This window comes from Diceros bicornis, chromosome 2 (assembly GCF_020826845.1).
Source record: "Diceros bicornis minor isolate mBicDic1 chromosome 2, mDicBic1.mat.cur, whole genome shotgun sequence".
In the NCBI taxonomy this organism is placed as follows: domain Eukaryota; kingdom Metazoa; phylum Chordata; class Mammalia; order Perissodactyla; family Rhinocerotidae; genus Diceros; species Diceros bicornis.
Genome location: NC_080741.1, coordinates 3,800,699 through 3,817,834, shown reverse-complemented (window position 1 = coordinate 3,817,834; position 17,136 = coordinate 3,800,699). Strand labels below are relative to the sequence as shown.

At 42.3% G+C, this 17,136-nt stretch overlaps 1 protein-coding gene across 11 annotated transcripts in view; it reads left to right on the top strand.

Moving 5' to 3' along the window:
- The window catches only part of MED12L (mediator complex subunit 12L), a 327,766-nt gene extending 310,634 nt beyond the window's left edge, over nucleotides 1-17,132 (top strand). For all 11 annotated transcript variants that reach the window (XM_058550842.1, XM_058550826.1, XM_058550786.1 and 8 more), the window contains 2 exons: nucleotides 11,046-11,127; nucleotides 13,298-17,132. In XM_058550842.1, coding sequence (XP_058406825.1) covers nucleotides 11,046-11,127; nucleotides 13,298-13,350 — 135 coding nt within the window. In that variant the 3' untranslated portion in view covers nucleotides 13,351-17,132. The remainder of the gene's footprint in view (nucleotides 1-11,045; nucleotides 11,128-13,297) is intronic.
- The last annotated feature ends 4 nt before the right edge of the window (nucleotides 17,133-17,136 follow it).

Genomic DNA, 17,136 nt, shown 5'->3' with positions numbered 1-17,136 from the left:
GACTCTTCTGTGAACTTAAAATATTTATATTCAGACACCAAGTTTTTTCTAAACAATGTTAAAATCATAGTTTACTATAAGGATATGTTTATAAGATTATCTAACTTTACTTTGAATTTTTACTATAATCTCAGAAAGCCGTGAGAGTGCTTTCTAACATGTTATCTTTACTGATGTAAAAGAAACACGGATTTCAGCCAGTTAGCATTTGCTGCGAAAATTTTCACGCAATTCATAGTTGTACAGTCCACCTCTCTGGCTTTGAACCCTTGTATGTGTAGCGTCCATCAGCGTTTTCTAAGACTCGGTGATGGACAACAGCCTTTCCTTTTGCAGCGGCCATATTTCTGCTTTATTATTTACTTACTATTTTTCTTTAAATTGCCTCTCTTTCTGTTTACTTAAATAAACGTATTCTAAAAAGGAGCATTTTGTCACTACCATCAGTGGTCACATCACTTGCTGCACATTGGAAATATCTGTAAAAATAAATCCTTGCCCTGAAGGTTGCTCAGTGAGTACTACCCGAGACGAGCTGGCCACCGCACGTGTCTCGCACTTGAGGAAGCTCTGGTGTAGACTCTTCAGGACAGGATTTGAAAGAGGGATGGTTTCACAACTTGTAGTAAGAGGGGACAACGTGGGCTGTAGTACAGTAGGAGGGGTCAGAGTAGAGTTCGGTGGCAGAGTCCCAAATACGACTGCTAATGGGACACAGTCAACTGAGCAGGACATCTCCAGTACACTTCACAAGCCTCTGCCTTGGCCAGTTTGATCTCCATGTGTAAGGAAATTCTTCTTGATCATGGTTCTGGTTTGTTTAGCTCTGGTTTTGTTTTTGTTTTTAATGCATCTGTGACATTTATTGCAATCCACCTTAAAAAAATCCTTTTTCAAGTGAAGACAATATGTAAATATTCACAGACTGCCTGCTGTCTTGATCAACAGAGGAGTCTTAGCAGGGACTGGCTGACTGACACATGTGGAAGGGACACCTTGGGAGGGGGTACTGCTAGCTGACCCACACGTCTCACCTAAGAACAAGACACAACTTCGTGTTTTGAAATAATTGCAAAGTAAGGGAAGAGTTGCAAGAATAATGCAAAGAATTGCCCTAAACCTTTTATCCAGATTCACCAGTTAACATTTTGCCACATTTGCTTTATTATTCTCTCTCCACACACATACACACACACACACACACACACACACACACATCCACTGTTTTCCTGACCTGCACATATGAGTAAGTTGCAGAGTCATCGCCCTTTACTCCACATACTTTTATTTTTTCAAGAACAAGGGTATTCTCTTACAAAAACTTGGCACACTTATTAAAATCAGGAAGTTGCACATTAATACAGTGCTACAATCTGTACATCTTTTGCAAATTGTGCTGGTCGCACCAATACTGTCCCTTTCTGCAGGTTTTCTTCCCCAGTCTAGGATCATACTTCGCATTCAGCTGTCCTGTGTTTTTACTCATCTGGGACAATTCTGTGCCTTTTGTTTGTTTGTTTTGTCTTTACGATGTTGACATCTTTGAGGTGTAGAGGATTTTGTGGAATGTTACTCGGTTTGTCTGACGTTCCCTCGTGATTAGATTCAGCTTGTGCGTTTTTGGCAGGAGTTATCACGGAGGTGCTGTGTCTTTCTCAGTGTGTCACATTAGGATATCCAGTATTGGTGATATTACTTCAGGATCCTTAAGTGATAGGATAGGTTTCTCCACTGTACAGTTATTGATTTTCCTTTTGTAATTAATAAGTAATTCATGGGGATAGTTTGATACAATCTAACTGCCCCTTTGCTCATCAAACCTTCACCCACTAGTGCTAGCGTCTATTAGATTATTCTTGCCTAAATCCGTTTTTACTGTGGTAGTGGAAAAATGATGATTTGCTGACCCTATTTTTTCTGCATTTAGCAGTTGGTATTCTATTTTAAGGACGAGATTTCCCTTCTTCCTCATTTTCCTGTTTCTCCCCCAGTTATGTTTTAAGTGGGAAGCTGAACATGTGACTCTTTGATTATGAAACGTGTGACTACCGGAAAGAGTTTACTTCTTTCTGTAACTTGGCCCAGTATTCTGTGGTTGCATATGGCGTCAATTAGGTTAAATTTGGCATCTTAAAGGTTCACTTTCCACTAGGTATATTATGATATGAGGCAGTAAAAAGCTTACAGTAGCCCTGCTCTTTTGTTTCTATATACAAGAAACGAGTTGGTGGTATTCTGACAGAAAGCCAAGAAATAAATGATAACGTACCAACAGATTGTCACGGTTAGTGTTTGGAACATTTGATGTTGATCTGGCAAATCCTGAGCCTTTTTTCCTTTTTAGTTTAAAACAAAGCCTTCTTATGCTGTAAAGCTCAGGTTAGCAGAAGAGGATTATGTAAAGAACTGGGAGAAATAACTGTACTGTAATTATACCTTTTCAGAGATTTTATGCATATTCGTAAATGAGCACTTGACTAACAATTATAAGGAAGCCATTAATTTGAGAATTGTAATTTCTTTGGCTAGCCATTGCTATCAAGGAAATGGTTACATGATCCTACTTGAACAAAAGAGCAAACATTAAATGCAGGACTGCTTCAGTTACTTTTACAATAGTATGGTATTGTATGTTTTTAGGTGTTTCTTAACCTTTGATTCATATATGTAAATAAATATATATGAAATATGTATATATGTGGCTCATAAATAATAAGAAAATCTATACATACACTGACCCTATATATTTCAATTTATTTATATTAATCTATGCATTTTTTCTATGTATTTAAAATCTATATATTTAATCACAACAGGTGTATAACTGCCATCCTAAGACTGTGTGAGTTTTACATTTCAGAAATGTTGACTTTAATTTGTGGGCACATGTCCTTATAAAATAGTTAATAATTTCAACAAAAAAACTTGGATTACATCTGCAGTTAAGCAGACATTAACAGTATCTTCATTAGTCTTTCTCTTTGGCCTTCACTGATTGTTAAACATTATTTTAGTTGGTTTATAATGTAATATGTAGTAAATATATAAAATGTTAAGGGTATAAAATCAGTTTTATTCTTAGAGAATGATGCTACATAAACATAGCTGGATATTAATATCAACTGCCTGAAATGTAACAGTTATTTTGGGTAGGGTAAAAAAATAAACATTTGATTCTGTCACAGAGTTAAATTTATAGGGCAGGGGTGGAAACTGTCTTGAAACTTCATTATAATTTGAGGCAGAGGATCAGCTAATACAACATTGAGAGGAGACTCTATCCCATGTGCCACCAGAATTAAAGCATTTCTAATACAAAGGAACTTAATGTCTTTCTACTCATCTAGTATTTTCATAAATACTTAATAAATTAACTGTGTAAAGAATATATATCAAATTTATTCAATTTTGACTTCTAAGACAGTACTGCAAGTTTTTAATGCAGTTGGTTGTATTTCATTCACTGGCTTAAAATACTTCCACCCCAAGGATTAAGCAGGTCAGTCAGAACATGGCACAGGATTTTTCCCTGTTGTGTTCATAGGAAAGTAATTCCAGAGAAACAGAAATCTGCATTACAGCAATCTTAATGGAGAGTAAAGTCCACAGTAGGCTTTTTATGGCTTTTTTTTTTCTTTTAAGTTGAAGTCTTTTTAATAGCTACCTTGAGAAGCACAGTATCTTATTTTGATGTTCGGAACACTGTATATAATCTAGGCAGCGATTATTTGTACAAAGGCACAAATAGTGTATATGTCTTAAGGCTTAGGATGGGCTAGGAAATTTAAAATGTCACTTGGGTAGATTTCAGATAATTCCAGCATTGGAAGTTGTGGGGATGGTCAATCGTCTTGGATTTTCACATCATATTACGTTTTTCTAGCACAGTAGTTGACAACACTCTCAGGTTCATCGATATTGCCACCAGTGTTTGTGATTTTAAGCAGCGGTGCGTCAGCCCGCCGTATCGCTCTGCTGGCGTCTGCTTGACCATCACCTCCTGTTGAGCATTTAGGTTGTTTCCGGTTTCAAATCAGGGCTTCTAGGGATGTTTTGATATATGTTCTATTCCTCATTTGTTGGTCTTCTCGCAGTAAAAGAAAGTAGAAGTATAAGGAAAAAGGTGCCTCGCATTGTGTCTCTCAGGACAGCGGTAGCGCAAAGCCTCAGCAGTGTTAAGAAAAATTTGATATTTTTATCTTTCAGTAGTGTTCCTTTTCTGATTAGTTCCACTAAGATTTGTTATGTGCCTTATAAACGTCTTTATGTATATTTATCATCAACGTCTCCGGCAGGTCCAGTTCTCCTTACTGGCCAGTGTCCGTCCGTCCTTGTTTTTTGCCCGGCTGGGGCGCAGGGTAGGCCGGCTGCAGAGGAGAAGCTGCTCTGACTCGCTGGCTTCTGACTCCTGCGGCCTCGGGGGGCGGGAGGGTGGTCCTCCACACAGCCGCCGCCCTGGCGCTCTCCGGTGGCACGCGCTTCGCCTGGTGAAGCCAGAGCTCCGGCAGGCCGTGCGCTGGGGACGGCGCTCTGCGGGGTCGCGGGGTCCCCCGGAGAGGACTGCCCCGCCACCGCGCCGTGTGGAGTCACAGGAGCCGGTGCAGGGCCGCGCTGCCCGCGGAGGGAAGAGAGGAGCCGGAGAGGCCGCGTTAGTGTGCTGGGGCTGCTAACAAAGGTGTAGTCTCACAGTTCTGGAGGACAGGTCCAAGATCTGGGTGTCATCAGAGGTGCTTCCTTCTGAGGCCATGAGAGCGGAGTGTGCCCCATGCCCCACGCCACTCCCTCACCCTCTCCCGGCTGCTGGTGGTTACTGCCCGTCTTGGGTGTTCCTTGGCTTGTAGGAACATCACCCCAGTCTCTCCTGGCGTGCTCACCACGTGTGTGCTTGTCCAAATTTCCCCTTTCTGTAAGGACACCAGTCCTGTTGGATCAGCTCCCACCCTAAGGGCCTCACTTGAACTGGATTGCCTCTGTAAAGACCCTGTCGCCAAATGAGATTGCATTCTGAGGTACAGAGGGTTAGGACGCCATCGTGTCTTTGTGGGGGAACATAATTCCACCTGTAACAGGTCAAGGAGACAGTGAGAAGTTTGGGAAGCCTTGATGGAGGAGGTCGGTCGCAGTGGACCTCGAGAGGCATAGGATTTGACTCCCTGCTCTTTGACTGATCTATGGTCGGTCTGTCTCCTTGTTGACAGCAGCAGCTGGGACATGTGGGACGACGATCGTCAACACCCACCTGGGCAGGTTGGTCACTGCTATGAAAAGTGCACCTGGGAGTCAGCACTAACTTAGAACAGAGATTGGGGCTCTTTCAGAAAGTGTTATCAGAAAACAGAGCTTTTCTGTGAAGAGAGCAAGAAAGTGTAAGAAAAGCCGTGCTTACAAATTAAATCTGGTGTCAGCTTATTATCAATGCCGGTGTCATCATTTGCTCACCTTATGTTCCTGTTCTGTGAAGGGAGAACATCTGGAAAGAAATACTGAGTGACCTCGCCAGAAAATTCTATTTGGTTTAAATTATAGTTCTTGACTTGAAAAATACTTTTAAAGCTTATGAGTTATGATTAAATTAACTAAATATGTTAACAGGCTGTGATCTTTTCTTTAAAACTGCTTCCAGCTTTTAAGAAAATAACGTTTACTCCATCCCGCTGTGTCATTTCTTTTCATCTTAAGGTCAGGCTGTCCTAGTCGTGTGACCTGGAAAGCATGCTCATAGAAAGCTTTAAAACGTTGGCCTTTTATAGTGACTGATCCTTGGGTCAGTATCAGATTATACTGAATATAAAAATATGCATAGTTGCAGCAATAGTTAAACAATTGCATTAACTTTTAGTCAAAGATCACATCTGAAATTGTCACATAGTCTTCCTCAAAAAATTCTTGTGTTCCATTCAGAGAAATTGAGAAATTTTTCAGAATGCCTCTAGAATTTAGAAGTAGCCAGATAATATTATTCTCCTTTTCAAATCAGAGGTTTATTAAGCCATGTTGCCTTCCTTTGCATGAATTTGGAATTGTTTTTTTGCTCTTTAAAAGGAAAGGAGAAGTAATACTTATAGAAGGAAGATGGGGAAGATGTTCTTGGGAGATTTCTGGTAACAGGACAGATACATTTGATTTTTTTTTTCACAAAAAAAATGACAGTGTGCAGATCAAAAAAAAAAAAAATGACTGCGTGCCAGTTACTAGTTAACTTGCAAATAAATGAGTATTAGGTACTGTGAAATCCATCAGCTGCTGGTCCTCTCCGAGTGTGCCGCCCTGTGAGCGAAGGTGCGTGAGCGTGGGCATTTCTGTGCATGTCAGTGGGGGGGCCCATGCAGTGCCGCGGTGCGTTTTGCTGAAGCTGGTAGTGATGAGGGGTTGTGTCCGTTCACGAGAGGACCCGAAAGTGGCTGTGGACTCTGTCAGTTGACAGTGCAGGCTTGAAATAATGTCCTTTCGCTGCCTTGTTTTTTTGCTCACTGAGAATGTGGCCCCAGGTTCCTGCTAGAGCAAGAAGCTTGTAGCTGTCAGGAGGCAGAGACAGTATTTTACTCACTTTGGTGTCCCTGGAACCCAGAAAAGTTGCCTGGATCTGGATCACTATTGTTGAATGGCTGATTTGTTGAAAGTCACAGAATGAAGGAAAAAACCCTACACATTATCCAAAAGGAAAACACAGTTTGGAAGGCAAGTCACCTGACCAGCAGTGAGGCAGGTCCATGACTGACCGAATCATTCTGCTGCTGGAAGGACTGTCCCAAGAAGTCAGCTTTTCTGAGACAAAAAGACTCAGTGATGTTTATTTAAATAGAAATTACTAGTTAGTCATGCATTTTTCCTATAGTAATGACTGAGCGGAAAAATTAAACGTTCTTGAATGAATGTGTGTCTTCAAACACCTGGTGGAGTAGGTGATAACTTGAAGTGATCTTCGAAGGATGAGTAAATTTTTAGGAGGGTCTAGGGTAGGGAGAAAGGAGGTGGATGGGTCTTCCAGGAGGAGAGATTAACATCTGCAAAGGCAGAGAGGTGAGAGAAACCAGGATCATCTCCAGTATGGATAGAGCCTGGAAAAGTCTTGCCCTCTTTGTTTGTCACATTTAAACAGGAAAGTTGAACATACACAGATTGTGGTTTTTAGAACTTCTAGTAAACCTCAGTTGACCTATATATTGACCTGTTTTGGTAAATTAAAAGTTCCAATTCCCACTACAGGGATAATTAGTAAATCGAGCCAAGCTCAGACCACCAGGGGGAGCCATTTAAAAATACAGATTTCCAGCACATTCGCCCCAGAAATTCTAATTCAGGAAGTCTGGAGAGGAGCCCAGGAGGGTGACTCTAAGTTTCCCCTGATGATTTTATGCTTCCTCAGCCCCATACAGCGTCCAGTTTTTTGCAGGAGGAGATCAGTGACTGGATTTGAAGTGCTCCCCAGTGAGGTTTCTGTGGGGAGTGGGTAGCACTCTATCTTTCCCTGGCCGTGGTGCTCCAGGGCCCAGGGAGACTGCATGTGGGGTCTTGCCTGATGATATCTATATACAGGTGAAAGCGAGTTAAAATTAGTGTCGGGTGGCCTTGGGAGAAATGTGGTGAAACACTACAGCTGGGAAGGCTGTTGACCTATCCCCTCACTTCCTCTGGTCAGCCTAGGGAAGCTGGTCTCCAAGTTCTTGGCCTCATAACCACTTCACATTAAAAAATGCTGTGGACCCAAAGAGCTTTTGTGTGTCTACCAATATTTATTTTATCAGAAATTAAAACATAAATATTAACAATATTTATTTAGTAATTTATTCTAAAATAAACTCATTATATATTAACAGAAATAACATTTTTATGAAAAATAGGTGTATTTTTCAAAATAAATTAGCGAGAAGAATGACATTGTTTTACATTTCTGAAAATGTCTTGAATGTCTGCAATGATAAAAGGCACGCTGTTTGTTGTGGTATCACACATGGTGTGGCCCCTGGAAAACCACCTCTCAGTCTCTGAGACTGAGAGAGAAAACAGCAAATCGTGTCTTAGTATTATTGTGAAAATGATTTTGAGCTGGCAGATACCCCAGTAGTCTTGGGGTTCCCTCAGGGATGTTATCTCTTAGGCCATGCAGCAGACCACCCATTACTCCCCAACACACACACGTGTAGGTGAGTATGCACGCACATACATGTACCTGAGTGTGTACACACACACAAGTTCCCAGGTACCTAGGTTCTGCCTTGGCTCTTCAAAGTATAGAATCTGAGGAGATCACTACAGTGTTTCATTCTGTGAATTACTCTATTTGAAGCTGACTTTAAATGAACATAAAGAAGGCAGCCAAGTATTTGTTGAAGTAATAAATCTTCATGCACTGTGTACCTTAATCAGCTGATAAGATTAGACATCTTTTCAGCCAACCATTTAGAATCTGTGATTTTTTCCAAATAAGTTCATATTTGGAAGCTAGTATTTCCCATTAAGGACAGCACTGGATTGTGGTTCGGATTATGAGCTGAGTCCAGAAGGCTCAGTCTGAATTCCAGCCCCAGTACTGAGAGGGACCACGGGCAGGTGACTTCACCCCTCAGAGCCTCAGTTTCCTCATCTGCAAAGTGAGAAGAAGAGCATTAAGGTTCACAATCCTTACATTCATTTCCAAAATCCAAGCACCCCCAAAATGTACATTTTATTTGTAACTCATTGAACAGCTAAACCCCCTGACCAGAATTCATTTGGTAGAAGAAGCTGACGTGAATTGACATGATGCTCTTTTCATGTATTTTACCTGATTTGACTGTTCATGTGTTTTGCTGCAGAAATTGAATGTGTTTGATTATGGAGTACCGTCCTAGACCTTGCTTGGTCTGTGTGTTATGGAAGTCGCATAGTAAATTGTATGTGCACTGAATTCCAAAACTCCTCTGCTCCAAGGACTTTGAATGAGAGATTGACAGTCCATGTCACCACATCAGGATCACATGGGCTGCTGCATCTGTGTCACATCTACAACACTGCCTCGCACCTGGTGCCGTGTAGGGTTTTGTTACATAAGTAGGGTGATATTTCCAAATAAGCATAGAAACCCCTGAATAGAAACGAGAGCACTCCTTACTTTACTGGCATTTCCATCTGGATGAAAGATAGGTTTTTGTTTTCCCTCTTGATTTGGGCAAGAGAAAAAAAATGGCAGGGTGCCCTTTTCCTGCTTTGTGTCAGGAACAATAGTAACCTTGAAGGAGGTACACCTTTCTTGTTGTCAGGAAGGTTAGGGGATTGAAGGCCCTTCAGAGTCAGCTGTCCTGTTCGTTTTTACTGAGCGTCCCCTGTGCGCCCCGCCCTGCTGGGTACCAGGCCCACGCGTTGGAGGATGAGCCCAAGTCTTTATCCTCAGCTCACTCACTTCTAGAGGGAGAGAAACACCTGAGTCAGATGTCCTGCCAGATATTCAGCGTTAAAAGAATCAGCCCAGAAATGCCCTCTGTTAGGGTGGCCAGATGAAATACAGGACTCCCCATTAATTTGAGTTTCAGGTAAATAATGAATAATTCTTTGTAGAATTATGTTAAATACTGCATGGGACATACTTATACTAAATGTGATATTTATTCCATGCAACAATTGGGACATACTTAGAATGAAAAAATTATTTTTTGTTTATCTGAAATTGACATTTAACTGGGAGTTCTGTATTTTCACTTGCTAAATCTGGCAACCCTACCGCTAACCGTGGGCTATTTTCAGCCACATTGGCAAGCTCGGAAGAGGAAATAGATGTTGCACTCATCTTGGGTAATTGAGTTTTTTAAAAAGGACGATTTATGGAGATATGGGTGGGGTAAAGAGAGACTCACGAGGGATGATGAAACACCCAGGCCGGAGGCAGTTCCTGCCCTAGGCTCAGAGGGGCAAGGAGAGGGAGGGAAACAGAGAGGGCCGCTGTTGGGAGCCGTGGCCTTCCCAGAGTGAGACGTGGTCCACCAGCACAGACCTGTTGTGAAGGAAATTTGCAGGAACAAAACTATACTTGCTCCCACCCAATTTCATTCTGCTTCTGCCCTGCAATCCCCTGGGTGTGCCCCCTCCCCACCTAGAGGTCAGAAGGCAAGGGGGCCGGCCTGGTGACACACTGCATGCAGGCGCCCCTGTGAGCGCAGAGCTCGTGAGCAGCAAATGGGTCCGGAGGCGAGTGGGGAACACCAGCGCAGTTCCCATGTGGCTGTGATGCAGAGACTTGTATCAGAGCACTTCCTCATCACAGCGGTAGTGAGCCAGGAGGAAAGAAGGTGGGGGGGAGGAAGACAAGGAAGAGTGACAGTTTGACATGTGAAGGTTAAGGGGAAAAAGTAAATCAGCAGTAAAACCAGTGATTTTAATCAAAAGTAATTTTGCTTCTACCACATAGATTTTTTTCCAATTTTTCCTCTTTGGAATAATGACCACAATTTCTTGTATCAACTTAATGGACAGAACCAGGGCCTGTGGGCCTCACATTGTGCCCGCACCTGCATGGCCCTAGAGGGGAGCGCCTCCTCAACGTCTGTGCCCTGGTGCCTGGCACGGCTCGCTGTAACCCTGGCCCTGGTGACACCGTGGGCTTGGCTGACCTTCCTCCTCCATCAAGTGGGAGGGCGTAGCCCCAGACCAGCCCTGGGCCCCTGCTCTGCTCGCCACGTTTGTTCGTTCACGTAGGGCAAGGCCTGTGGTGCTCGAACAAACCCCGACCAGAGAGCTTTCCTTCTGCCGATGACAGTGATTTATGATATTGTGACCCGAGGTAGCCAGCTGGTGGCAGTGAGATGACAAGGCTAGTGAGCCCCTGGGCTCCTTCCTCAGGCTCCTCAGATAAATGCTGAGTGACCTGGAGAGTGGGTTTGTAATGGTCTGGGCCGGTCAGACGTTCACCAGACGACCACCAGGGTGAGGATGAGGAAGATGCACCCACAAGGGCATGCACTTCCCCCGACGTGTGTCCCATCCACTGCAGACTATGCCCCGGGTTGGTCTCTGTTCTCGTCTGTGATGGGCCCGCAGGCTGATGCGCCTCCTTTCTCCTGTCACCGTTGCAGTTTCCCAGACCGGGCCTGCAGCAGACCCAGCAGCAGCAGCAGACGGCCGCCCTGGTGCGGCAGCTCCAGAAGCAGCTTTCTAGTAAGTACCCCCCGTGCGGAACAGACGGTTCCCGGGAAATTAAAAACAGCAGAAATCTAAACCTGTAACAGCGCAGGCGGCGTGGCAGGGTAGTGTTTTCCCCAGGAATCTTGCCTGCTAGGCCTGTGTGATGTTTGTCTTTCTAAACGGTGCTGCGCCTTTAGAGCGCGTACCGGCAACCCGTGGCATCGTGCCTCCTCTAGATGATGGCAGCATGCTCCCGTGAGTGGAGTCACCCCTGTGCAGAAGTCCCAGGACAGAGATTCCTTCAGAAGTGGCAGCTAGCCCCCTGTGATGCAGAGTAATGGCCTGGAAGTCAGGGCACTTGGATCCTGGTGCCAACTTGGCCATTATCTGGATCGTGTAGCTTCTCATCCACGCAGTGAGGAGCGAGGCCTGCGTTTCTCCTGGGTCTCGGACTACGTGCCCCTGAGGGCCGAGCGAAGAGCAGCTAGTCCTCGGGGCTGTGGCACTGGTCTGCTAGGAGGCCGTGAGGGAAAGGGCAGTGGACGGCTGAGGGCAGCTATGTTCTGGTCTCTGTTTCTGCCTGCCTGCTGTCTGTGTTGACCTCTGGGCAGAGGGACGCCCCTCTTGTACCTTGTCTCTGCCAGAGCGTAACCAAGAGCTTCTTTTTTTTCTTTAAAAATATTTTCCTCTTATGGCCTCATTAAATTTCAATTAAATCATGTAAAGCAATCTTCTTTTCCAACTACTGTTTGATAAGGGTGGTCTGTGAAACAAACATGTGGTTAAAATTTCACTGTGCAGGGCCGGCCCCGTGGCTTAGCGGTTAAGTGCGCGCGCTCCGCTGCCGTTGGCCCGGGTTCGGATCCCGGGTGCGCACCGACGCACCGCTTCTCCGGCCATGCTGAGGCCGCGTCCCACATACAGCAACTAGAAGGATGTGCAACTATGACAGACAACTATCTACTGGGACTTTGGGGGAAAAATAAACAAATAAAATCTTAAAAAAAAAAAAAAATTTCACTGTGTTTCACTAATTCCAGAGTTCGTGTTTTCACATGGCTAAAGAGAGGATATTATTTTAAGGCAGAGACGACATGTTTACATTTTGGATTTTTTCTAGTGTTTAGGAGTATGTCCTTATGATTTTTATGTAGGGGCACCTATTTCAGGAGCACATCTCTTGTTTCCTCCTTTCTAGTGCTCACGAAATGCAGCTTTTCTGTTTGTTTTAAGCCATTATTTAGGGAGCACTTTCCTGGACCCAGGCACAAGACTTTACATGTACGAGTTCCCTTGATTCCTAGCCCACCCGTGAGCTTAGCTACTGTGACTATCCCTGTATGTAGATGAGGGAACAGCTGAGGCACAGCCCGAGGTTATTCAGCCGACAATAAGGGGCACCGCCGTGCTGTGAGCTCACATGGTCCCCCTCAGAGCCCACCTCTTAAGCATGGTGTATACTCTGCTCCCTGATATTGGCAGTTGTACCACCTTCTTTGTTGAATAGTGGCCTCTAGGATGTGTGGCCCACTGCACAGCTCCAGAGGGCTCCTTTCACATCATAGCGCGTGTGAGCGGGCCCTCTGGAATTGAATAGTCCCACCAGAGTTGTGCAGTAGTAGCTGTTTCTAAGCCTCTGTCATTTCTTTGGGCCTCCTGACTGTTCTTTATTTTTTCTGTGTGTGTGTGTGTATGTGTATGTGTGTGCGCACACGTACATATATGCATAGGCACACACTTGAGTCAACACGCACAGAGCCACTCTTGTACACGCATACACTCTTGTACTTTCTCTCTTATATAACTAAGGCCATTTGCTGAGGACTGTCCAGTTTCAAGTACTTCTCACCTGTTCTGATGTCACTGTTAAAAGTTGACTCCGTGGTGCTTTTGCAAAGGTTCTGAGAACTTTCCATGTTTTATTTTTGTGTGTTGGTATTGAGTTGTGTCTTTGTTCAGAGAGAGACTTTGGGTGAGCCACTCACCCTCATCCCAAGGCCCTGTGCTGGCCCCTCTGCGGAATGAATTCAGCTGCGGTGTTCAGACCCTGCCTTTCAGGTTTCCAGACTGCGTTGTGCTCCCCGGCCAGCCCGTCCTCCTGTTCCTGAGGCTGGTACTGAGCAGCGATAGGAGGGGTGGCATCTATCTATCTGTGGCATAACGTTGCACCTGCAGTTTTATTTGCATGTGTTTTTCCCGCTAGGTAACCAGCCACAGCAAGGAGCGACTCCCTACGGACATCCTTCACATTTCTGAGTCTGGAAGAGGACGAGACGTGAAGTTTTCTGTTTGCACTGAAAGATAGAAAATCAAATTTAATGCATTAGTCGTCTTTAGAAATGTCCCCTGGTCCTTTCATTTCTTTGAAGTTTTCGTATATTTCAGTCTGCATTTCATAGGAAGGTATTTCAACAGCAAGTGGAGGAAGAGGTGTGGTGTGTTGTCGCATTCAGCTTTAAAGGGGGTTTAAAAATGTGGGTCAGGCGGGCCTCGTCCAAGAAGAGTTTGGTAGCAGACCTTTCGTAATTGGTGCTTTTTTTAATCTCATAGTTATAGAAAGGATGAATTATGGTGGATTTAACATATTTATGTATTCGTTAATGATGAAGATTTTTTTTTTGCAAACTGTGCTGGACCAAACCACTTATTTGAAAGGCATGTCAGATCTTGACCGGAAAGTGACCCATTTATTCTGCATTCACCTTTGATGGTGAAATGGACATTGATTTGCATTGCTCTAATTTGAAATGTTTGTAATTTCATAAGCACTTTATAAACTTTCTTCTTATTTATGTAGGATTTTTCTTTGCTTTTGTTGTGGTCAAAAGGTGCTGAGACAGATTGTTGCTTAGTACTTAAACTGCTTAGACCAAGAGCTTAAATGAAGGCTTTCATGAGAGCTACCCTAAGATATGTGGAAGCCTGTTAGAAGTAGCTGTACTCAGATTTGTTTTCAGTGGCAAGATCATTGACCAGAGTCTTTGTGAAGGTACAACATGTAAATTTTAAAGGCCCAAGCGAACCACAGTGGAATTGTTCCAATTATTTATTGCCAGATTTGGCAAAAATGACTCTGTCCAACCTTATGCCAACTGAGAAAAAAATTCTCGCACCTGGCCTGAGATTCCACAGTGCTCAAACTTGACATGGTTTCCAGAGAATCTGGCCCCCAAGTCCAGGAGGCTCTGGTTTTCCTAAGAGATGTATTTGCTGTTTATTTTGTATGGTAAGTATTTGCTATTTTGAATTTAATTATTAATGTTGGTGTCAGTCTTGGTTGTGTGTTGCATATACTGTATTTATAAATTGGTGCAAAAAGCACAAGTAAAGTAAATTATACATCAAATTTATTATAAAGAAATAGTAACTATTTTAACTTTGTTCAAGTATGTGGTAATTTGCTCCTATTAGAGTAAAAAATACAGTAAATTATTATCAGTTTGTGTAACTTAAGAGTATTCCATATAATATTTTTTTAGATTTAGATGCATAAAATTTTGAATGTGAAAATTGCAGGGCATTTTAAAACATATGTGGGGGATATTTTCCCATGTTCTGTGTTAATTCATTTTCTTTTGCCATATGATTTTACATGTAATGTAGTCAAGCATACTGTGAATAGATTTGTCTATAATGAGCAAACCATGTAAACTACTTTTTTTAAATGTAGCTAGTACAACTTTAGTAGATTATTTCCTTTGCAGACCATTATATAAATAATTTATATCTTCCTAGGTGAGTTATTCATTGCAAAGTTTGACTCATGCAAATGACCTCAAACACATGTCCGCTTACTTTGCTGTGGCAGCATCCCTGTGAACCGCTTTGTACACTGTGAAACTATTTCACTCCAGCCTGCTCATTTCATGTTTACTCTGGGCTGGAAACGACTTTGCCAAAACGTTAAAGACCATTCTTTTCACTAAATTAATATATTCTATCTGCTTTCAGAAAATGAATCTTTACATATCAGCTGGTTTTGTAGATCAGGTTTTTTTTTTCCTCTCGAGAATCATACTTAAGAGTTCATGTAGTTATTTTTCTTCAAGTAATATGTCCATATAAGGACTGCCTTGGCAAAACCACCGAAATGTGAATGTCGTGCCTAGTGAGTGAGGCGTGTTCTGTCCTGATTTTCTTTCTTTTCAAGAGTTATTGGCATTTAAAATGCCACTTTTCAGTTTGAACTGTATATTTTTGTAGCTCAGTATTACAAACAGCAGTAATACTGTTTCCAGAATGAGTGTTATAATTGCATAGCATTTGTATGCACTTTATATTTTGCAGAAGTTAGTGAAATTAATTTATTAATCACTTTGCACATGAAAACTGTGGGGTGTACTTTTTCTGTTGTGGTGTCCTTTTTTTTTTCTGTAAGATGAGGAAGCGAAGTCATGGTAAGGCCCTATAATTTAACAAATCTGGAAAGTTGAGGAATAACCTAAACCTGGTTTTCCCCTGTGCATTATAAAGAGAACAACTGGAATTTTTAGTCTTATCATGTTTCCTCCCACTTAATCCTCTATCCTGAGAGGATTCTTTTTTTCTTTTTTAGCAAATGCATTAATTTGTATTAAAATGATCACCAGGGAAAACCCTATCTGTTGGCAGAACCTCGTAATTTCCTTGGTGAGATAGAGAGGAAATCATCGTAGGACAAGATGGAGACCCCAAATCCTTGTAGAGATAAGGCTTTGTGATCAGTGGAGCTGGATGTAAAAAGCCCTTACACGTACGTGTGTACACCGTAGGCTTGTTCCTAATAGAGTTACAGTTGTCCTTTTATTCACTCCTCTTGGCCCGGAAGTAGGTCCCCTCTTAGATGGGGCCAGCTGGAAGTGGGTGTGATAAAAACAATGAAGCGAGCTCCCCAGATGTCTCACATAACTGGCAGGGGCTAACAGCTCTCACTTTTGTGTGCTGAGCTATCTGAGCAAGACCTATGGCATTTTCTTCTGCTTTTCTGCTTATTAAGGCTCCTATAATTCTTAAATAATATTTGAATTTTGAATAGATGCTGGAGAAATTACACTGGAAAATCCTCCCAGCCTCTAGAATTAGAAAAGATGAATCTTAATGTTCCCCAAATCAATTCAGGTTGAGTTAGGCATGTAATATAAATAAATTCAGTGAATTACAAAAAGCAACATTTCCTGTAGGGTTGACCCAATTTTAAGTATAGTGAAACTTCATTACATGTATTAGATCTAGATTTTTTCCAAACATTTTCCCATCACATAAAGGATTATCACTTAATGAAATAAATGCTCATAAAGCAATGGTTCCTCCTCAGAAAACTCTCCTTATAAACAGTTCTAAACCCAGGGGTGCCTGAGCTAGATTTTGAAGTTATAAGGAAGTTTCATTGTATTTTTAAAACCTTTTTAATGGGTTTATTTGGACAAAAATGTAATCAACTCCCTTTCCACACTTTATGACGTGCAGGTGTTAAGTTGCTTTTTACATGTGAAAAAGCCTGCATTTATTTTTAAATGCAGTTATTAAAACATTTTTGTATTCCCCATCAATGAAAATTTTCAATGTGCACAAAATGGTGAATCATAGTCAAAACAGCTCAGTGCTTATTTTCTGTAGGTTTTAGTAAATTATTTATAAAGCAACCACAAAATATTTCTACATCAAGATGGAAAATTTACACCGAGACTGCACATTTAATCTTTTCCATGTCTCTGTCCTCAGTGCCATGCTTGTAACCTTGTTAGAAGGTGGACACTAGGCAACTGGTAGTGAAGGAAAGGTCCACTGTTGCATGGAGACCGCAGGTACATTTGCGTTTGTTATCTTACGGTGGACAGTTTGCCCTTCATGTTCATTGTTATTTGTTGGCAAAATAAAAGTGCCTTAAGTTAAAAGTTTGTTTTGAGATCCATTAAAGAAATCGGTATCAGTTCATAATGCATTTATTTACAAGTCTTTTTTTTTTTTGCATGTCCATTATAAATTTAATACTGTCAATGTATTCAAATTCATTTACATGCCTATGGCTGCCTTTGATTAAACTTCTTCCAAAAAATAAACTCT